Source organism: Limanda limanda, chromosome 2 (genome assembly GCF_963576545.1).
Source record: "Limanda limanda chromosome 2, fLimLim1.1, whole genome shotgun sequence".
In the NCBI taxonomy this organism is placed as follows: domain Eukaryota; kingdom Metazoa; phylum Chordata; class Actinopteri; order Pleuronectiformes; family Pleuronectidae; genus Limanda; species Limanda limanda.
Window position 1 is genome coordinate 6,590,027 of NC_083637.1, and position 23,544 is coordinate 6,613,570.

Sequence of the window (23,544 nt, forward strand, 5' to 3'; positions counted from 1 at the left end):
ACTGCTTCCAAGATTTCTTCCTGTTGATTCCAGCCACCTGTGAATTACACAAACTCCCCAACGTCATTGTCTCATTCACACCCCCGATGCCACTGCGATGGGTGTTTAGTATTTGTGAAAGTAATCTAAAGGGAGTATAATGTTCAATTATCAGCCCGAATCACTTCAAAGTGTTTCTAAAACACAGTTTGTCTGTCCTGATGTTCTGTCCTCGTCATAAGCTGTATTAGGACATAGTAGATTGTCTGTAAAATGTCAGAATACAGCAGGAACATTATTGGTTTAACTGACAGTGACCTAGTGGGTGTGTTGATGAGGTTTCTAACATTCAACAGACTTCAAACTGCAAAAATACAAGTATCGTAGAAGGAAAAGTGGTGGCAACTAGCAGAGGATAAGGTTTCAACTTTGAAAGATGAGATTCAAGAGCTTTAGGCAAAAATCAATCAATCAATCAAATTTGATTTGTATAGCCCATATTCATAAGGTCTCACCACAAAGGTTCAAGTTGACACAGCACTTTTCATGGCAGACTTTATATGTTATGACCTTTCTCCTGCATGATCTCCCCCCCACGCTCCAACCCCTTCCTGAATGATCAGTAAACTTCCATGGTTTGACTCAGACAATCTCCTGCTCCCTTCTTCAGAATCCAAAGGCAAACTTCAGGAAATTGTCAGGATCCAGTTTTCCAGACATTTTCATTTAGAGAAATAAGTAAATATAATGAAAGAAGAAGGTGGACTACCTAGATAATACCAATGCATAATCACAAGGTTTGTGATTACAGTGTTAGATAGAGGTCATGATCCACTTTGTACCTGTTGTGTCACCTCCTTTAGTTCTGCCTGCTGACACCCTGGATGCTCCTGCAGGGAAAGAAGGGTTGAATAGAAAGTAATTCTGAGCGAGGTTCCATTGGACAAAGTGAAAGAAAGGGTTGATAAAAAAAGTGTGTGTCAGCGTTTGTTCTCCAACAAGCAGATTAATTGTCGTATTGTGTGTTTGTTGTGGATTCACTGTAGATGACAAATCACTCGTTCACCAAAGGGCTTGAACTTGTTCTCACCTTCCCTCTTGGGTGTGATGAGGTCATCGACATCCGATGAGCAGCTGATTGGACATCGTCTCACATGGTGATGTCATCCGCTCATCACGCTATTGATCGCTGTATCTGTGGTGCGGCCCGGACAATCAGTGCTGATACAAGTGTGTGTGTGTGTGTGTGTGTGTGTGTGTGTGTGTTTGTCTGTTCGTCCGTTGGTTTTAAAATAAATGGTGATAAGCAAAGTACAAGAATTAGATTTTCTCAGATAACAATGCCTCATGCAGCCAGGCCCACACAGAAACAACACACTCACACAACACACACAGACACACACACACACACTTACACACACAGACATACTGTCACTTTGCCAGGGTGTTTAGACCAGTCAATAGGTAATCAGCTCGGCGGGTATGTAACAGTAGTAATACCCTTCTACCCACTACTCAGCCTTCTTTGAGAATTAGAAGAGTGCTACTCAGATAGCACAGCAAATTGGAATCACCGCTTGTACACACACACACACACACACACACACACACATACACACACACACACACACACACACACACACACACACACACACACACACACACACACACACACACACACACACACACACTGGTGTTTCCATGTTAGACTATGCTAACCTCAGTAGCTGCATTATACGTGTTATACGTCTGACAACAACGAAAAGCGACGGCACTAAAGACTTGTCTTTGTGGAAAAGATCATTTGTCTCTTCCAGCAACTGGCTTTGACAACCGTGATAGATGTTGAGTGACGTATGATTCATTAAATCACGTTCCATCTTCCAAAAAGTCTCAAATGAAGCCTTCCCAGATGGTTCTCTGTAACAAACCATCTGGCACCACCAGGTTAACAGTGGGCACAACAGGTAACACACACATGTACGTACCAATGCAGAAAAAGCTTATGTTTTATCAGCTCATAATAGAAACTGCCATCAGTGTTCATATCGTGTTTTTCACAATTCATCTTCAGGCTGAGCTGTAGAGATAATTTGCCTGAAAGTCTGTCTGGATGGAATGATAAAAGCCACCTCACCCTCTATCTGAACATCTCACATCTCGTTACAAAGGGAATTAGGGAAGCATTTAGTGCGGTGAAAAGGCAATTGTGTTAAAGTGACACCAGACAAATCAGAGGATAACAAAGAGGGATAGCACTTATTAATATCCAAGCCGTCATCCCAGGTCTGAATTGTTCTGTGGAGGATTATCTCTCTGGTGTCTGACGGCTCACCACACCTCCCCGGTACCTTCTCTCCATCTTGTCTCCTGTTCATCTCCTCCGCTGCCTTTTCTTTATCTGCCTCCTCTCCTCCACTCCAATAGGCCACTCCGGTGACACAGAGCACAAGTTAAAACACACGCTGCCTGTCTGCGTGATGAATGGACCAGAGCAGGGGAGGACGGAGGAGAGGACGGGGGGAGGAGGAGGAAGAGAAGGTCACAGTGGTTCTGGAGTTAAAAGCTCCGGTAGTTGACCGTAGAGAGAGCTGGTGTTGATCTTTAACGTGGGTCCTGTCACCAGCGTCAGATGGTCGGCTGGCTGCATGGACACGGTGGGGAGTTCGGTGTTCGTGGGGAGGAGGAAGAGGAGGAGTAGGAGGAGGAGGAGGAGGAGGAAGAAGAGGGGGGGTGCACAACAGGTGTTACATGAGCTGAGGGAGTCGCACATTGTGAAAAAGGTCATTCCCTGTTTCCTTCATGACATGAGGCAGAGAACCGAGGGTTAAATCCTCCTGACGTATCATCACGTGTTCTTTCTCATCATCTGTTTCCTCTTCTTTATTATTCTCACTCACTTTGTCTCTTTCCCGGTCAAATGAACAACAATAATTGGTCCAATGAGTAATTAAAGCCGACCAAAAACTCAAAACTACCTTTGCTACCTTGACGATTCTCATACAAAAGGATCTGGCTACTAATTCATTTCTTTTCATTAAGGATTAGTATTTCCACCTGTTTAGTCTGAACATTAAAATAATGAGTTTCTGAGACTCCAGGTTCCCATCACCAGATTAAGGCTTAAAAATATGATTATTTTTTAATGTTGATAATTTGTAAAAGGCACTATCCTCTGGTTATGTCATTGTTACCCGTTGTTTTCAGCCATGTCTGTTTGTTTCTATTGCAAGCAAGATTATACAGAAACTACAGGATGGATTACCGTGAAACTTGGTGAAAGAATGTGGTTTGTTCCAGGGATGAAATCATGAAATTTTATTGTGGATCAACAACAGCATCCACTTTCTTTTACACTTTGATATAGGGTGTGTTTTTTTTTTCGTTGTTGACATTTTCACTGATCTCCCACGGAATAATTCACGGATGTTGATTTCAAAACAATCGTATTTCTTTAAATGTGTGTGGTGCTTGATTGAATCTAAGGAGACCGCTCGGTCATGGCAGCATCCTTCTGAATCTAAAATATTTTTTTAATTCACTGTTGAGTAAAAGAAAGAAAAAAAAACTGAGAATTTAACTTTTTCTGAAAAGCTGAGAAAATTGGAATTCGAGACACAATAAAGAAACTGGTTTACCGATTCTTTTTAACCCAATCTGCCCAATTACAAGGATAATTTCTGCTTTGTTATTGGCTTTCAATTTCAAATCAGTCTTTTTGTAACAACACTACAAGGTTTTTACACGTGAGTCACAATCGTTCAAAATGAAAATAATGTCTTCCTTTGTAAATCAGCTCCAATCACAGCGTTAAGCCGCATTTACCAACTGGCAGCACCCCCACTCTCCACAGGTGGAAACACTGGGAGCTTGTTTCTTAACTTCGAAAATCAGGAGTCGTGCTCATAAACAAAGATCTGCTCCTCGTGACAAACGATTTTAAGAATTTCTCCTGACAGTAAAGACTAGACAGATAGAAGACGACAGCTCCTAAGGTGAAACAAGTGTTCGGAGTGTTTCTTAAGCACAGGAAAAACAAAACATTTTTAAGTTATAATTTTTGCCAGCAGTTATGTTCGACAAACAACAACCAACATATCCACTCATTGACTCGCCTGCAATCACAAAAAATGACAAAAACTGTAATTATTTGTTTTAATCCCAAAGATTAAGAACTAAATTGATCAGCATAGTAGATGGATGTAAGGAAATAAATAAAAGAAGATAGAATAAGTACGTCTCACGATTAATAATACAATTAATGTTCATTACATAGAATATGCTGTTTATAATTATACCATATGCCCTAAGTAGAGACCAAATTCTGTGTTGTTGTACAAAAGCAGCAAGACAATAGTAAAAATATGCAGAATAAAAAGAGAAAAAGTAATAAATACCAAGACGTGCAATATAAACACAAGGACAAATGAAAATCGGAGACATAGAACTATACTGAAATGTAAAAATAGCAGAAATATGATCAAAGTCTGAAGGCAGCAAAGGACATAGTCTCAAAAATGTTATGAATGCAGCCGAGGATCTTAGGCACAAAAAGAGCCTCAGGTGATTTCTGCTGTTGTCGAGGGAACTGGAGGTCAGCGACAACACAAGAGCCGGGGGTCAAGGAGAGTAAGAAGAGGAGCTTGAGGATGAAGGACAGTTTTCTCAGATGAGATCACAGCCATTGTGAGAGTATGGGGGGGGGGGGGGGGGGGCTGGGTAGAGACGTGCACACAACCTGAGCTGCTACACAACTGCATCTATCATCTGAACATTTAGAAATAAGAGCTGGTGAATTACTTACTAGCTGCACTATGCTGCTGCTCTTTATGCCTCCCACGATCTATTGATCTAAACCTCCCACCACATCCAGCAATCTGAGACCCAATTAAAGCTTTTTTCCTGCTGTGGGTGGAAGGTGTACGAGCACCTTCTCCTCATCTCCAGGCCACGGAGCATGACTGAGGAGATTTGGGAAACTTGTGGTGGCTGGAGTCCTCCGTACGATTCATTTTGTTATGTTTAGCCCATTGGAAAAAACACTGCTTGTGATGTAGATGAGATGTTGAAGCCGGACTGGACAGAGAGGCAGGAAACAGGGTTTGGAACTTGTTTTGTCGTTGGAAAGACCAAATCATATGATGCTGTGGGTCTTTTTTAATGCAAAATGAATGGTTTTGCAGTTTTTAGAGTGTGTTAAGATTAGGGTTGCAAAATTCCGGGAATATTCAAAGTTGGAAACTTTCCATGGGAATAAACTGGAAATGTTGTGGGTAATTTATACTAACTGTATTTACCTTGTCATATACAGACATAAATATAAACATTTTGTTTCGTCATAGGCTGATTTGAGCCCTGAGGAAACTTTGGGCACTTGACTATATGCTTCTGCATCGTTGTGTCATTCTTAACATAGGTCTTTGCACAGTATTTGCAAATGTACACAGCCTTTCCTTCTACATTGGATGGGGTGAAATGTTGACACACATGAGATGTTGTAGTGTGCAGGATGCTGGGAATTATCTGTGCATGTGATAGTAGGAGGGTTGGAATTCAACGTGCAGTGTGTGCTGCATTCCATACATCTTTAAAATAGAGTTTTGAATGATGTTTTCATTGCTCAGCGATTAATTTGCGTATTTTTTTTTTTTTTTTTAATTCCCGAGCTTAACTTCCCATGGAAAGTTTCCGGAAATTTACCGGAAACGTTCCGCCCCTTTGCAACCCTAGTTAAGATTTAGAAAAAGTTTAAAGATTGACAAAAAGAATAGTCATTGCAGCTCTACATCAAATTGCACCTGTTGTCCCACCATCAAAACCCAAATATGTTCAATGTGGAAAGACATAAAACACACGGAGACGCAGAAGAAAAGCAAATCATCACTTTCGAGAAGCTGAAACTTGAAAATATGTTGATATTCTTTCCTTAAAACGACTCAAATCAACTCAGTTTTCATGATCGATACTTGAAACCAAGAGCATCTGTGGAGAAGTCTGGTGTATTGTGTCGGTCGGGAACAGACAAGTATCGTTCACAAAGGGGAAAAAAAGTGCCATAAGAGTTTGTTTCGTAACCTAGCAACAATAAGTGCTGTAAAAAAAGGAGGTCATGGTGAGAAACAACCACTGTGCAACATCTTATACACACAAACCCGATGAACCGTAGAGAACTAACCATTAAAAGAACAAGAGCGCTCATTTTTTTTTAAATAGGTGAAAATCACATCTTCATCGATGGTCGTCCTTGTTTTTATTGTCTGTCTCTCTCTCTCCTGCAACACCTGGATAATCACTCACACTCAGACCTAACTGTATAATGCATAAAGCTACGTGCACTTACACATGCATGCACGCAGTCATGGCCTTGTAATTAAACCTGTTTTCCTCCCGGCTCCTACGGTGCATCTTATTTCTTTATCCGTGGATGTGGTTGAGTTATTGTGGAAACCTGCTGAGTGGCTGTCCAGCTGTGGTCGGCTCTTCTTTCTTTCTCTCTCTCTCTCCTTCTTTCTCCTTCTCTCCTCACTGCTCACCACACTTGGTTTCTCACCTTTCCCACAGCAGTTCTTCATTATCTTGTGTTTAAATATCCTCTTTCTGCAGCGCTCGGCCTTAATTGCTTCTTACTGATTCCGGCTCGGACGATTTGCCTCCGTTTCCCCCGTCACGTAGCTTTCCTCCACCCGACCTCTCCGACTGCTACTTGTGTGTTTGTCATTCGCTGCTCATTAGATATATATCGGAGGCATAGTTTCCACAATTCATGTGCAGCAAATGAAAAGCAGGATGACAGGGGACGAGAAAATGGTTGAAGTGACGGGACAGTGATGATGGGATAAGGAAAATGCGAATGAGGTAAACAAGCATGAAAGACCTAGCGTCAGAAGCAGGAGTTTAAACAGGACAGTGAGGAGAAGAGGAAGCAGACTTTGTGGAAGGCTCAACTGTCTACTCAAGCTGAGAGTGGATAATTACTCCTTTACGCTTCCTTGGGGATGAATAAATGCAATAAGTGACGGTACTGATTATAAAAAAAGTGTTTAAAACAGCTAGTTTTTAACACAGCCCTGGGTTGAATGGGTTTGCAGATGTGAACGTCTCTTAACAGCTGCGGTGACCCACGTTAAACCGATCTCAAGCTAGGATGCGTCGGGTCGACTGGACGGTTTAGTGACCGAGATTCCATCACTGCTTTGTTCCAACTGCAGCACAATGACTTCACTTCACTGTGAACTTTTTAAAGATCATATAGACCTAGAGTGTTTAAAGGTGGATGAGGCCGTATCATCGTGATTGCTACACGATGGCTGGCTGCAGGTTTTGGCTTTAAACCCTCATCTCCTCCATGTTAGTGAACGGGACATAAATTAAATATTCATGTAAGTACGCTCAAAGATTAATCTAACATTTCAATTTGTTCCTATCACACTGATGTTTGTTCAAGTGCTTATTTTCCCAGTAAGTTTGGTTTGAATTAGTCTTTCGATGCTGTAAAAATGAAACGTCATGATTGACAGCTGAGACTGACTCACAATTGGTTGAGTGTGTGTATCAGGCTCCACTACACAACCACCATCACACACACTTTGGCTCTAAATGACATATCAAGCTCAACAAAAGGTTTAATTCAGCTTCACTCATGTAGAATGAGAGGAAGTGGAGACATGTTGTCCATCTTCAAAACAAATACATAGAAGTCGGGCCTTTATTTCTATTTTGTTATATAACAGGGTCTGTTTGTTTTATCATATTTTATTAACTCATCTCTGTTTCGAATTACGCTCAAATTTTAATATGCTGTTGATTGTATTTGTTGTTATTGCAAATGAAAAAACGTATCTACTAAAAAACATCAGGACAATTTAAAGTTCCACTACATTAATCCCATCGCAGCATACTAATCACTTCACTGTTCCCTTTTTCTTTCCTCCTTCATTCAATATTTTAAACTCTACCTCTTCTACCTCTGGCTCTACATTCACTAACTGTTCAGAAACATCCTCCCTAAGCCGCCCGTGAGCGACAGAACTCATCCAGTCGACTAGCGAGGTGATAAGGAAGTACACAGCCGCATTACAAATAACCTACTCAGGAGAATAGTCCCTGCTATACTTGACACGACAGATAAATGGCAACAGAGCAGCGTGTGTGTGTGCGTGTGTGTGCTTGTGTGTGTGGGAGTCAGTGTTTGTGTGTTTGACGGTTTCTGGAGGTTAATATACGCCTGGTGTAACGAGAGGGAAATTGCTTTATGCCGCTAAGCCCTCGGGCAAGAACATCACAGTTATGATGAACAAGAGTTTTACAAAGCCTTCACTTAAGAGGCTGCCACACACACACACACACACACACACACACACACACACACACACAAACACACACACACAAAGCCTGTATTCTCATGATATCCACAAACACATGCACATGATGCAGGTGTACTTGTACAGGAGCATTACCCTCTATCATTTTGCATTCGATGAGTCTGCCTTTGCTATGAGTGTGTGTGTGTGATTGTGTGTGTGTGTCTGTGCGCGTGTGTTTGAGTGTCACTGTATGAGTGGAGCTGTCATGGAGCAGATTGTCCTATCTCTCATCATGGCATGGTCGTGGGGTCAGTGGGAAGGGAGGGTGGTTGTGGGCGGCTTGATGTCTTTGCTGATATAAAACCCTGTCAACTGGAGACAGGACCTGTCACTGCGCCCGAGTGTGTGTGTGTGTGTGTGTGTGTGTGTGTGTGTGTGCGCACAGCGCATGTGTGTGTGTGAGACAAAGGGCCTGCGTCTGTCAGACAGTCAGGACTGTGAGGACCTGATTGAAAGCAGTCTAAAAGGTCAAAGTCAAGAGTCAGATCAAAGCACTGTGAAGTATCTGTTTAGTGATTGAGGTTGGCCATAAAGAAGTGCCTGAAAAGACACACATACACACACACACACAGTCGCACGCAGGTGTACACACACTCACAAACACATCTCAGCCATAGAATCCGGGACAATGCTGTAATTCAGTGCAACAATAATGAATGTTCCAATTAGTCTGAACTCAACAATACATCCTCTCGGTACAGCTTTACAACTGAGCGTGTGTGTGTGTTTCTGTGAGTGGTTAAGTGTGTGTGTCTGTGTGTGTGTAGTGTGTGTTAGATGCGTTTCTACTGTACCGTATATCTCTGTCCTGCCTGCACTCCAGCATTCCCAGTCAGATTGCACCTTATTACCTGTCTCTCCTCTGCGGACCCGAGGGGCGGCCGAGGGATGTTGATGCTCAGGGAGCTGACGAGTTGTGTAGGTCAGAGCGGCTCCGGCCTCTTACGCTGTATATTATATTTATATATATGTATTCAAACTGGGGCTAGTCCTAGAAATGAAATATTAAAAAACATGTCAATACTATTACGCACGTATTTTCTTTTAAAAATAAACCCTACATACGAAGCAGTAGTGGCACAAAATTGGAAAACAAAAGCTGCTGGTTTATTTTGAAAATACTTTTGTGCTATAAGGAAGTCAGCTTTCCTGCAGCTCTTTGGAATGTGTGCACTTTTCAGCATTTTTTATATACAACAAAACTGCAAAATATCACCAAATAGAGTCCAAATATGAGTTTAGTAAACCAACTTTTTTAAAAGTTGTTTTTAATTGGGCTGTCGATCCAATACCTGCTGTACTTTGACAATGATAAAGTTTCACACCTTTAAATTTACCGAGTAGACCTCCTGACCTCTGCCTCTCGATCCTTTAAGAGGGAATAGTTTGCTGACATTTTGTGCTGAAAAAATAAATAAATAGAAGCCATGTTTTGAGGGGCTGAATTTGTCAGCTCCATATGTGAAATGAAAATGTTGTCCCTGTCACCGTGGCGATGCCTTTAGCACCCACACAACCCTGGAGTGATTGTGACATTCTTGCTCTATATGCCACCATCTGCTGAAAATATCCCTCAAGAGATAAATGTTTGCTAAAAGTTTCAGCCCTGCAGAGGTCATGTGACTCCGTCTGCTCTGCTAAGCCACCTTTTTTTTTTTCAAGTTTGCATGTCACTTATGTTTTTTTAACCTTGTTACATTTAAAATACTGTAAATTGGGCGTGAAACAACTTATCTGGGCAAGTTAGTCGTCTGTGGACAGATTAAGATGCCAGTTTCATGCAGACTCTTCAGGGTTATATCAGGATATCTTCTCTTCACTTAATATAAGATGTCTGAGGGATCTGTTATGATTTAAAAATGTCTGCTCCCTCACTTTTAGAGCTATTAAATTAAACGGATCAAAGGGGAAACTCCTCTGTCCGTCACATTCTAAAATTATAGTGCATTATGTAAATCTCGTCAGATTGAAATGACGATGTAAGAGCTGGGGCCGGAGACTCCGGCTCATCTGGTTGATTGGTTGGTCGATATTCTCTCTTCTGTGATTGGACAGACAATCACTAGTGTTGCCTTCATGAGGAGGAAAGAGCTGCAGCTATACAGCCATCGAGGACTAATCCATCAGTTCAGTGTTAGACTCCCTGTGAAGACCCATTCATGCTTTGGTGCTGTAGCCTATGCTTAGATGTGAACCCTGATGTGCACACACACCACAAGCTACATGTGTGTGTGTGTGTGTGTGTGTGACATTGGGCGTGAGACAGAGTTATCTCGAGACAGGTTACCCGTCTCCAAGTCGCCTGTTAAGCAGCGGGTGAGATTCGCCTAAAACACCTGTCTGAGGAATACCGAAAGTAAATTGAAAGCTGTTCTTGAACCACTTGGAGTACATGCGTCTCTTTTGAAAGGTAACATTCTGATCTTTCCCCTCCAACAGTCAGAATCAGTCTAAGTGCTACTCACATTGAGTAATAGCAGTTGGAACACAGTGAAGTAGAACGTTTTTATTTCCGCCTGAATATTTTTTGTTAAACAGATGCCTGCAGATGACTGTAGCTGGGAATTATGAGCTGGAAAACACACTGGGACCCGAGCATGAAGCCTTGACTAGTCGTGGTTCAAATTTGATAACAATACCACAGAAAATGAATATTCCACAGATTTTTTCCTAAGGGCATGTCTAAGCATTTTCCACAAAGGCCATTTGGAACTATGGTAACCAACTAGGCTAAAAAGGCTACTTTTACACTCAAAATCATACTTTTATATAAAGGAGGCAAAACCGGTCATATGGTTTAAAATTTATACAAATAAACATCTTTCATGTCGTTTACACCTCGATGCTGGTCGGCTGAGATTACGCAATAGCTGACTGTGGCTATTCTTTGATGTAATAGTGTGTTTTGGACTGATTATGTTACTGGATTGGATCATCTGGACCTTTGTACCAAGACTGTTTCCGTTGGAATGTTATCGATCTGTAGATTAATATGATGCTTCTTGGGTGATGGTTTTTTTTGTGTTAGTGTCTTGACTGAGACGTTAATTGTACCGGCTGTGGTAATCGGATCTTGAAATGGTTTACATCAGTCGAATCAGAAGAATCGTAGCTTTCTAACCATATGTTGCATCTGTAAATAACAATGTTTAACGCTTATCGGTAAAACAGCCCACCTGGAAGACGCCCGCGGGCTGATGCTGCTTAAACATTAAGCCAAGAAATCCCACCAGGACACTGGAAGGACACACAGTACATACTCAAGACAGAACTGCCCCAGCTGAACTGGGATTCAAACCAAGAACCTTATGGCTAAGGTTGAAATCCCCATTAACACAAGCAATAACTTTTATGACTTTTAACTCGTCTGGTGAGGTAGAAGTAAATTCCTCTTTCACTTTGCCCTTCAAAAAATCCTGGACGATTCCGGACCCTGGTGTCTTTTTATATATAACGCTTTTCAGTTCTTGAAAGACAACCTCTAAAACACACGAGGAACATACAGAGGATGCTCGTGTGTGAGGTTGTGCACATCAAGTACACAACCCATGCGCACCCCGAGTTATTTTAGGCTTGTTAATGAGGAGGTATATGCATTCATTACGACTGCTTAGGATACATAACATTTAATATTCATTTGTTTCCAAGACCTCAGCCTGTTTTGCTCAAGGACATCTTGTAATGAAGATCCTCACGTCTGTTAGAATACAAACCCCTTTCTAAAACGGTTTGTAGATATTCCCTTCATCCAGATGATTAGTCTCTAAGTGTTATATTCTTTAATGATGTGCTTTTGCTCAAACAGTAACATTTTCGTACAAGGCCAGTCTGAGTGTTTTTCTCTCTCGTATCAATTCTCTGCTCTTTCACCAAAAGCCTGTACGGCGTGTTCAGTCTCAAGGAGGTTAAAGTCTTTAACTAGTAGAATGGGAGAATTCATTTCGACTAGCGTACAGTGCTTCGAATCTTGCTCCAGGCGTTGTTGATCAGTTTTAATATGCAAGAAAAAAAACCTCCCGAGCCAACAGTTGCTCTGTTCTCCGCAGCCGGGGAGAGACACTGCAGAGCGGGGGGGGGGGACGAGCTGCCAGCCCCCCCGCTGATTAGCTTGATTAATTAGACCTCGACTTTATCAAAGTGATATTTGGAGTTGGTATGCAAAGAGGCCCCTAGTAATGATAGCAGTTGTATTTGTGCCTGTTTGTTTCTCTCTCTTCCTTCATGAATAAACATGCACTCGTTATTCCTGTGCCTCAATCCAATAACCTGTATAATACAGAGTTACTTTTTTTATATATATATATATATAGCTTTAGACGTCACAACCAGCCGCTGGAAAGACAACACTCATTGACTCCTCTTCGATGTATGGCTCGGGCGGCCGGGGCCAGAGCGGGAGGTGTTAACGTGCCAGACACTAAAACATTAAAAATGTTCTGGACATTTTTTACTCTCACCATAAATTCTCCGGTGGAATCCGCAGCAGAGTCGGAGCTGGAGAGAGAGAAGGGCCGAGGTTACGAGAGGGGACGACAGGTGAAGGTGAAGACGGACTCGATTATGATAAATATCTGGCAGTTTAGCCTGAGCTCTTATATCTTTGTTCCCTTTTTTTATTACGGGCACTTCCTCTCCAATCCCAGGAAAGCTTTCGCCACAAAACACACACATGCAGCGTTGTTGTGTGTCTGTGGAAGAGCAGAGTGTGTTGTATGTGTTCGTTTATGAAGTTTGTTTATCATGCGTGCCGGTAAGCCTTTGAGACCGACTGGCAGATGGGCTGCGTGTGGAATTACTTTCGCTTTTGCTTTCCAATAACTTTGTGTAATATCTTCCATTTCTCTTCTTCGTTTTGCGTAACACTTGCAAACATTGCCTCTCTTTCAAATACACACACACACACACACACACTTGATTACTCTCTCACCCAGACACATATCGCTTTCCTCCCTCACCCTTTATGTTCGATCCATCTCCCTCTGTCTCTCCCGACCAGCAGCCAATAGTGGAGCTCACGGTGTAAAGGCCATTTTCTGTGAATCGGAGCGTTGTTGTGTCTTTGCCATCAGCTGTTCATGAGCTTCATGAGGTGTGTATACCTGGATCGGCGTGTCAGGTGATGCGTTTGCCGACTGAATGTGGATTAACGAGAGTGTCACGTTTAATGCCGGCATGTGTTGTCACCGGGAGAGCGACAGAGAGGCAGAGGGAGATCGAGCTCATCTCATCAACAGACTCAAGGAGAAGCCGCTCCTGACCTGAACCAATTTGTTTGGTTCGGCTGAAACTGAAGATTCATTAGCTCCATCTGAGGAAATGTGTTTGCCTTATTTGATCATTTGATCCCGAGCAACAACGACACAAGAGCAGGAGCCGTGTCACTTGTTGATGTTTGTATTTATTCTTTAAACCCATGCAGTATTTCTCCGCTCTAACCCTTTGTCATCACACCCTTCAGAATCAGAATCAGAATCAGAAGGTATTTATTGCCAAGTAGGTTTACACCTACCTGGAATTTGCTCTGGTTATTGGTGCATACAATGAACATAGAAACATAAAAACACAATAAATACACCACACATAAGAAAAACAATAATAATAATAATAAAAAAAAACAATATATATTTGTCACTATTTACTTCTTATTTACTCACTTTTTCTAATATTTATACAAGGTAGCATTTATTTAGACATAAACATATCTATATGAAAATATATAAAAGATAAAAGATATAAAAAGTTAAGTAAAAAGTGAATTGAAAAAAGCAAAACAGTGTCAAATTGCAATATGCAATGTAATGCAGTATAATATAAAGGCAGATATAAATAATGAAAGGGAAGAAATCAAGGAAGATAGGGGGAGTGAAATGAAGGAGCAAGTGAATAAAAGTGCTGACTGCATGGTGATGGCGAAGGGGGGGGGGGGTGGCCGGGGGGAGGGGGTGATGGAACACTTCATCATCGGCCACTGTGCTAAGTGACAGCACGGGCGCTCAAGACTGAGACAGAGGGGACGGCAAGAGGTGGAGAGGGAGAACACGGGGTGGTGAGCGAGGGAGTGAAACCCAAGAAATGGAGGAGGAGTACGGGAGGAGGTGAAGAGAAGTGAAGAGAAGTGAGAGGGAACTGACCTGTCAACTGAAATCACTCCCGTCCTTTTAACACACACAGACACCCACACGCACACACACATCTCACCACATTGACTGACAAATTGCAAGAAGACTCTGGGAGATGAAACTCTGAACTTCGAATTCCTGACCAGCTTTGAAGTTTTTCCAACATCTCTCTCTCTCTTTCGTCCTCTCACGTCCCTTTAGCCAGAACTGGTGTGTTAGAGGGGGGGGATTCCTTTCTGCTGCTCTACACGGGAAAAGCATTTGTTATTTTATTTTTTTATTTTAAATGTTATCTTAAAAACTCCCTTTTCATGTTCCAGAGGTCTCTTACGTGGCAATTTAACATCGTGACCCTTTCCTCTGTGTCTGTTTGTACTGTGTGTATTTATTTGAGACGCTCGTGTGTGTTTGTGTGTGTGTTGATGTGTCTCTTAGTTTCCAAGAATCTTATATTGTCTTAATATTTTATCTCAATGGTGAGAGACAGTAATGATGAGCCAGACATATTTCCATATCAGTAGATCTGTGTTCACGGTGCTTAAAAAGCTGCTTCACACAAAATAAGCTTTTAGAATAATCACCTTTATCCAAGGAGGTGATTTTGTCATCGTTGTTTTTTTGTCTGTTTAATTATCGGCTGAATTACTCAAAAGCTACTACACTGATTTTCATTCATTTTCATGAAGGGGAGGGGCTTAAACCCATGAGAAACCCATTAGAGTGGATCTAGATTAACGCTCTTCAATATAGTTAGATCGGGTATTAACCATGATGAAAGAAGGTCTGCCATCTCCTCCAGCCGGCCCCTCTAGTTTGTACTGTAACTTATTCAAAAGCATTTTTAATATATTAATATTATAGATGTATGTATAATTCAAGAATAGCATAAATCATTATCCAATGTCCAGAGTATTGAGAACAGTTGGAGAAGAGTAAAATAACTTTCTGTTATCATATTCAATTTGGTTTATAGTCAAATGATTCACTAACTCATACACACACCCACCCACCCACACACACACACACAGACGCACACACACACACACTTGTATCTGCCCTGACATTAATTCAGGTTACGCAGAGTTTGAATGAGTCGTCCTGTCTCTTTGCATTATGCACCGATGACTGTTTCCTTGTCTGTCTGAGTGCAGCATTGATGAAATGTTCCTTTTTGTTTCCTCTTGAGTCTGAATCAGCTCATTTATCCCTGAGATGTTTGTTTCCCCCCCCACTGGAATTCTCTCCAGCAGGGTTTGTGTGTTTTTGTGAGTCTTCTATGATCAGGAGTCCTGTAACCTGCAGTTTTCTTGCAGACACCAGAACGATGAGGCCGCTGGAAGCATGTGGCGTGCCCGCTGTTAAAGAGATTTCAGTCTTGCATCATCCTTCCACCTTGCTTGTGAAACTAGGACAACTACTGCTATTAATGACTTATTGGCAAATATAGGCAAGAAGTCTACCTGCGAACAAGCGTAGCTCAATGTTTCCTACCAAAGATAATTTGTGACATGAAGATGACTAAAGTTATTTTGAACCAGCGTCTCTTTCGACCACCCTCGCAGACGCCTCTCAAGTTCTCACCCAAAAGAAAAACTAAAAATAACAAGGAGACGAAACGCAGAGAAACTGAGAAGCCGAACAATGAGCACGTCTTCCTCAAACACTTTCTCTGGCTTTGCTTTCTTAGTCATTATCACTTGTTTTCTATTACTGGGAACATCTGTGCTGGCATAAGTGCGTCTGACCTTCTGTGTGTGTGTGAGTGTGTGTGTGTGTGTGTGTGTGTGTGTGTGTGTGTGTGTGTGTGTGTGTGTGTGTGTGTGTGTGTGTGTGTGTGTGTGTGTGTGTGTGTGTGTGTGTGTGTGTGTGTGTATTAGCTAATCGCACATAAACATGTACATAGTGCGTGGATGTAAACAAGCAGGGAAAGAAAGTCGTATTGTATCTCGTCAAGGACATTTGTCAGAGTTATTGAATTAATTTAAGTCTGTAAGAAGAATGTTCGCTGAGAGGGAGTCTGCCCTTCAAATGGTGTGTCACCGAGTCTGATGAGGGAGGGAGGGAGAGAGGGAGAGAGGGAGAGAGAGAGGGAGAGAGGGAGAGAGGGAGGGAGAGAGGGAGCAAGGGAGGGAGAGAGGGAGAGAGGGAGAGATTGAGGGAGAGAGGGAGTGAGGGAGGGAGCGAGGGAGAGAGGGAGGGAGAGAGGAAGCGAGGGAGTGAGGGAGAGAGAGATGGAGGGAGGGAGAGAGTGAGGGAGAGAGGGAGGGAGGGAGAGACTGAGAGATGGAGGGAGGGAGCGAGGGAGAGAGGGAGGGAGAGACGGAAGGAGTGAGGGAGAGAGGGGGGAGGGAGAGACTGAGAGACTGAGAGATGGAGGGAGAGAGGGAGGGCGAGAGGGAGGGAGGGAGAAAGGGAGGAAGAGAGAGAGAGAGGGAGAGAGAGAAGGAGGGAGAGAGGGAGGAAAGTTGAGCGAGGGAGGGAGGTAGAGAGGGAGGAAGAGGGAGGAAGGGAGAGAGAGAGAGAAGGAGGGAGAGAGGGAGAGGGAGAGAGATGGAGGACAGTGGTGTTTGTTGCAGTTGGCGGCAGATGTTGTCACCGTGGAAAGAAGGAAGCAGAGGAGGTGAACATCCACATTTGCACACACATACACACACACACACACACACACACACACACACACACACACACACACACACACACACACACACACACACACACACACACACACACACACACACACACACACACACACACACACACACACACACACACTGAAGCTTCTCCCACATCTTCCACAACAACAAATTAGTTAAAATGTATGAAGACAGGGGCAGAGGGACAAAGTCAGTGAATAAGTTATTGAGAGAAGCAGGAAGTCGGGAGAAGTGGAACTTGTGAAGCTCTAATGCAGGAGTGCCCACACTTTATAGGCTTGTGAGCTACTCTCGAAATGACCAGCTCAACAAGATCTACCCCCCCCCCCCCGCGCGCACGTACCCCCTATTTTTTCGCGCCAGGAAACACACTGAAAAATGATTTTAAACGATATAGATAACATATTTTATATTTTATATGATATAAATGATTAAATATGCATCCCATAGTTTGTATTCCCCTTCTGTTGTCCTGGAGATTTAATTTTACCAATTTTACCAATCACATTATTAAATGTCCCCCTCTGCACACAAGCAGTCATATAGATAAAAAGAGAGAGAGGGGGGGGCTACGTATTCTCCACATAGGTTTGAGTGGAGAATACGTAATTTACCCTCCACACCCGACATAGCAAACAGTGGAGAAGTTCTTGAAGATGGATGACATTAAATTAATAATTTAAGTGGAGAAGTACAGTGAGCTGTTTGATCCTCCAGAGGTGGGACCAAGTCATTTTCTGGCAAGTCCCAAGTAAGTCTCAAGTCTTTGCCCTCAAGTCCCAGGTCAAGTCCCGAGTCAAGTCCAAGTCCCGCAGTTTGAGTTTCGAGTCCTTTTGATCACAGAGTAATAATATATTTACACAGATCTTGTATGCTTTTAAAAACTGTATTTATTTATTAAAACAAGTGCAATTTAATTTTTGGTCCACCTTTAGAGCACTAGTCTACAAACTTCTTGTTGAGTAGAGCTCATTCGGGTTCACTTTGCAGTGAACAGCAATCCAGCACAGCTGAAGAGTCACCTGCAGGCAGCCGAGGCAGGTAGGCCAGTCGGCTATTGAGTTTCAGGCAGTGTTGTCCATGAACGAGTTAAAAAGAATGCGTTCTGAAAGTTGCAATTCCGTTTTTCAACTTTTTTTTGTTGAGGGGGGCGGCTCTTGCATATAGCACCAAATGTGCTAGGGCCGCCCCTGTGTAGCGCAGTGATTCTCCCACCGGTTAGGGTTAACAGGCGCGCGACCGGGAGGAGAGAATGCGAGGCAGATCTAATATTATAGCGAACTAATGTTTTGACGTCCGCATCTCTTTAACGGCGGAGCAGTAAACAAATCGCTTCTTTCACCGTCATCCACTCAATGCAGCTCTAGGGATTAGCGCTGCGCGGCGCTTCGGCGGCGCTTAGGCGTCCGGTTTGAACACGGCGTGACGAGCAGTCCGCCCCGGTTGACGTTCGCAACATCGTCCGGGGTGGGGGGCGTGGCAGTGGCGGCGGCAGCAGGGGCGGCGGCAAAAAAAAAAAAAAGTGGGTACGTGCGCTTGAGCGTCCACGTGACTGCCTCTTGTCCAGTTGTGCGATCGACCCACACTGCCTTCGCGATCGACCGGTCGATCGCGATCGACGTATTGGGCACCCCTGCTCTAATGTTTCTGTAGCTTCCACACGGGGAACAGGTAAATCACCAGAGGACATAACAGGCTGAATTACTCAAAAGCTACTACACTGATTTTCATTAATTTTCATGAAGGGGAGGGGCTTAAACCCATGAGAAACCCATTACATTCTGGAGTGGATCTAGATTAACGCACTTCAATATGGTTAGATCGGGTATTGACCATGATGAAGGGAGGTCCGCCATCTCCCCCAGCCAGACCCTCTAGTCTGTACTGTAACTTATTCAAAAGCATTTTTAATATATTAATTTTGGAATTCTCATTGTTAGTTTAAATACTACATTTCGTCACTTTTTCCACGTACACACCGAGATTTCACAAAATGTTGGGTCACGGAAATTTGGTTCAAAGTTATTGAAAAGTCATAGAAAAGTAAGAAATCCATTGGTCAAAATGTGTATGAACCCTGATATATGCATATTTATTTAATTCTTATTTATTTATTTATTTTTTTCTTTCAATGCATTAACTCTTCATTGTTCCCTGGGCACCATTGTAAATGAGGGTCTTATTCCTCAATGTGTTTTCCGAGGCTTAAATAAATAATCAATCCAAAAAAAACCTCAGTTAAACCTTTGGAAAGTCCGTGTGATCCGTGGAGGTCACACGGCGTCGGAGTCACATGACTGTAATGAGGACGAGCTGGGAAACCTCTGGGTGTGAGCACGGCATCGCAAGTAGCCGGTTCCCCTTCAAATATTTAGACCACCAGTTCAAAATGCCCCGGGGGGGGGGAGACGCCGTCGGAATGTGGAGTCTCATCCCCGTGTGATGTGAACCCCGGCGCTGACATGTGACCTCGCCGGTGACTCACATGACACTGGGTGGGACAGGCTCATTGAGGGGTTTAAATGGGGCCACGCGCTTTAAACTTCATTAGTATAATAACAGGGGTGAATTATCATTTTAATGAATACAGCAAACATGACCTTATTGTTAAGTGGAGAAAGTTTTTACTCACTCTGGCTCGTTGCCCGGCACTGTTGGATTTTATTTTTAGATCTTTTGAGCCTTTTGTGAGCAGAGACGGAGCCGGAGGAGGGATACTGGATTTAAAAAAAGGATGCTGCTGTTTGGAATGCTCCCTCTCCCAGTCCCCCCCCCCCCGCTCATCTCCACTTCTTTACTCAGACGACCTTCTCCCCCCCCCCCTGTACCTCTGTCTGGTCGGGGGGGCGGCTGTCACGCTGATATCCCCGGTGCTGCGGTTTTGATCTCCGCCTTCAATAATGAATGAAAGGAAACGATTCGTCAATCACTTCAAAAAAAAAACCTGTGTAGCCCACAATGATCCAAGGTCAGGACAGTGGCAGCTGTCAGAGGGGCTGATGGCTCACACACAGACAGGTGTGTGTGTGTGTGTGTGTGTGTGGGGGGGGGGTTCATGCACCACACATATACCCAGAGGAGAGATTTGGTAAAGAATGGGGCTGAGGAGAATTAGACTTAACCGGGGAGGGACATGAAAGGATTGGAAACTGTCTTTCACCGAATGAAAGGTGGATGAAATATTCCAAACTCAAGACAAAAGACGTTTTAGGTTCAAAGTACAAATGAACTGAACTCAATCTTTCCAAAGTCACATTTCCCTTCTGGATCCTGACTCTGAATTACGCTGTTCTGTGATTGGCAAAATTATGTCAGAATCACAATCTTTATAATCAATTTACCACAAAACGTGTCCTCATACATTATTCTAGGTGCTCTGGTTAAAAAGTTAATTTTTGTATCAAAAATTACGTTTTTGCTCTACCAGATGTTGGCCATCTTGGATTTCGGGGTCAAGATGATGTTTAAATGGCAAAATTATGTCAGAATCACAATCCTTATGGTCAATTTACGCCAAAAAGTGTATTCATACATTATTCTAGGTGCTCTGGTAAAAAAGTTACTTTTACAAGATGGTGCCGGCTGCCATTTTTGATTCGGCCCTCTAGCGAAAAATGCCGACATTTTTGCGAGGGACATGGGGGCTAAATCTTTTATAAAAGGTGTAAAGAAGTCAAATCAGTCGTCAAAACATATTAGCCAGAGAATGGTCACGGAATGGAAGTTCCTGACCCTACTAAGACCAAGAAGTTGATTTCAGACCCTGGAAAGGAGGCTCACTTATGATCTGAGTTCCTCTGATGAAGACGACTGTGAAGGGAATTTTCCCTGGTGAGGAAATAGACCATCAGACTGAGTGATAAATTCAATAATATCAAAGTATTTAATTAAAGGTCAAGAAAACAATTTACAGTGAATAGAGTTGAATACAAACAGAGTTTCTGAGCTAGCACTTGGCCAAGTGGGACAGAGCTATCAACACCACTACAGGTATTGAAGGTCTGACAATTTGGATGAGAGGAAGGCTGTCTTAAATACACAATCTGACATCACAACATCATCTTCCCATATCACGCGGAACATCACAAGTTCAGTGGTTGGAACCTATCAGAGAAGAGGCAGCAGTCATCCTCCTCTCCTGAGGGAATAGACATTTGGAACATCAAATAGTATCAAGTTCATCCATGGCCAAACAAACAGACATCTACTGGTATCAGGCTGACGCAAACATTACTTAGATTTTATAGCGGTGTTCTTTAGGTCATTCCACACTCTATACTTTGAGCATAGTTTATGTGAACAACATGTTATTGTAACATTTCAGAAAGAGAACAGTTAGATTTAATAATTTCTGTGACAACGACTTCTGAGTTCCTCTACTAAAGACTGGGACATGATCAATCAATCAATCAATCAATCAAATTTTAATGTATAGCCCATATTCACAAATCACTATTCGTCTCATAGGACTTTAACACGGTGAGACATCCTCTGTCCTTAACCCTCAGCAAGAGTAAAGAAAAACTACTAAAAACCCTTTTAACAGGTAAAAATATGTAGAAACCTCAGAGAGACACATGTGAGGATTCGTCTCCCAGGACGGACAGAAGTGCAATAGATGTCAAGTGTGAGAAGAAGAAGGACAATAATAAAAAGTGAAAGTCTGAGAGCTGGAGAAAAGAAGTGACAAGCTCCCAGATGAAGAGAAGGAAGGATGGAGGGAGATTAAGTGAAGAATGTTTCCTGATTTCCACACTCTCTCACTCTGTAAACACCGGGTCCCGTTTAGTGGAGTGTGTTGAGAGCCTGAAGTCAAGTTATCACATGTCTGGATTCAGTCGAGTTTGTGAGATCACATAGTATCAGTGTGGATGTGGGTCAACTCTGTGTGTGTGTGTGTGTGTGTGTGTGTGTGTGTGAAGCCTGGGGCTACGATGTGAAGGTATTGTGGTAATCGTGTCCGACAGGTTCAGGACCAGACTGGTGTTGCCCCCAATCACCCACTGGCACACACACACACACACCACCACACACTGTGTATTCTAGTGTTATTATTATTTCCGATGTGTGTCTGACTGCAGCGCTGACGGATCGGATTGATAAATGTTGTGTGTAAATACACGTCTGTTTATCTACCTGCACAAGGACTTTCTGTTTTTAATGAGGCAGCAGGAGGGAGGCGCCGAGTCTGGGAGATAAAAACAAGAGTAAAACAGAGGAACAATTATTGTCTGTTTGTGTGTTTGTCATTCAAAAGTGTCGAGGTGTTTTCAGAATCACTTGTGTACACAACTTTCTTCAGAGGGAGAGGAGGCTGCCGTCTCAGCGGGGGGGATTTATTTCACTCCCATTCACCTCCTCTCTCCTCCTGTCGGCTCATCAGGAGATAGGAGCTGACAGTCGGGTGTGTGTGTGTGTGTTTGTGTGTGTGTGTGTGTGTGTGTGTTTCATTGTGTGTGTGTGTGTGTTTCATTGTGTGTGTGTCCCAGCATATGCCCTGCAGAGTGGCCCACCTCTGAAATGTCACTGATCACAGTCTCTTCCACCTGATTACCTCCACCCCCCCCCCCCGATATCACCTCTCCATCTCCCACTACCCCTCCGCCCTATTTATTACACCATCTCCCCCCCCATCCACCGCCCTGCACTTCAATGACCCCGTGCATTCACACCATCATTCTCTTTAAGACATGTAAGGTTGAGAGAGAGCACACACTCACACACACACACACACACAAACACAAACACACAAATTCAACTCTTGATCTGTTAATGTACAGAATATTAAAACTTGATATTTCAACTAGAAGTCCTGGACACTCGCTGCATTTGTTCACACAGATATTCACACAAAGTTAGATTGTCATTATGAAATGTCACGAAAAGCCCAACACTGATATTTATACTGACAAAGTCACAGCTTTGGTTCCCTGGCTTCCTCGGGTTGATATAATTACACACTGGCCAGTCACTGAGTGAGTATGGGCCAAATGGCGAAATGTCCAAAGTCAATATGATTAAGTATTAATTGTGCTCTTGTGTTTTCTTTCACCTGCCACTGTCCCTTCTATACGGCACTATAACGGACTCCAGACTGTGAAAGTTGCAATATGAACTTAACCTGCTTCATAAATGGTTTTCACCTTGAAAGGAGTTGAGATCCGACTGTAACAGCACTTTCACTTTGTACCTTGATTATTGTTGATTTTGTTGGCAGGATGAAAACACATTTTTGGGTAGTAGAGTCATCATTAAACTACAGAAGAAAGAACTTACTGATCTCTCCAGAATCAGGGTTGCCCAGGTTTCTCAGAATTGCACCTTTGGTGATATGTTTGAATGATGAGGACATTCATTTAATGCATTTAAAGCTATGAAGTTGGAGATGTTGGGATAATGAGTTCATTCATTTTCTCCATTCAAACAGAA

At 42.8% G+C, this 23,544-nt stretch overlaps 1 protein-coding gene across 1 annotated transcript in view; it reads left to right on the top strand.

Moving 5' to 3' along the window:
* The first annotated feature begins 1,891 nt into the window (after window positions 1-1,891).
* The window catches only part of LOC133015801 (protein sidekick-1-like), a 197,228-nt gene continuing 175,575 nt past the window's right edge, over window positions 1,892-23,544 (top strand). The window contains exon 1 of the mRNA XM_061083076.1: window positions 1,892-1,946. Within this exon, the coding sequence (XP_060939059.1) occupies window positions 1,892-1,946 (55 nt within the window). The remainder of the gene's footprint in view (window positions 1,947-23,544) is intronic.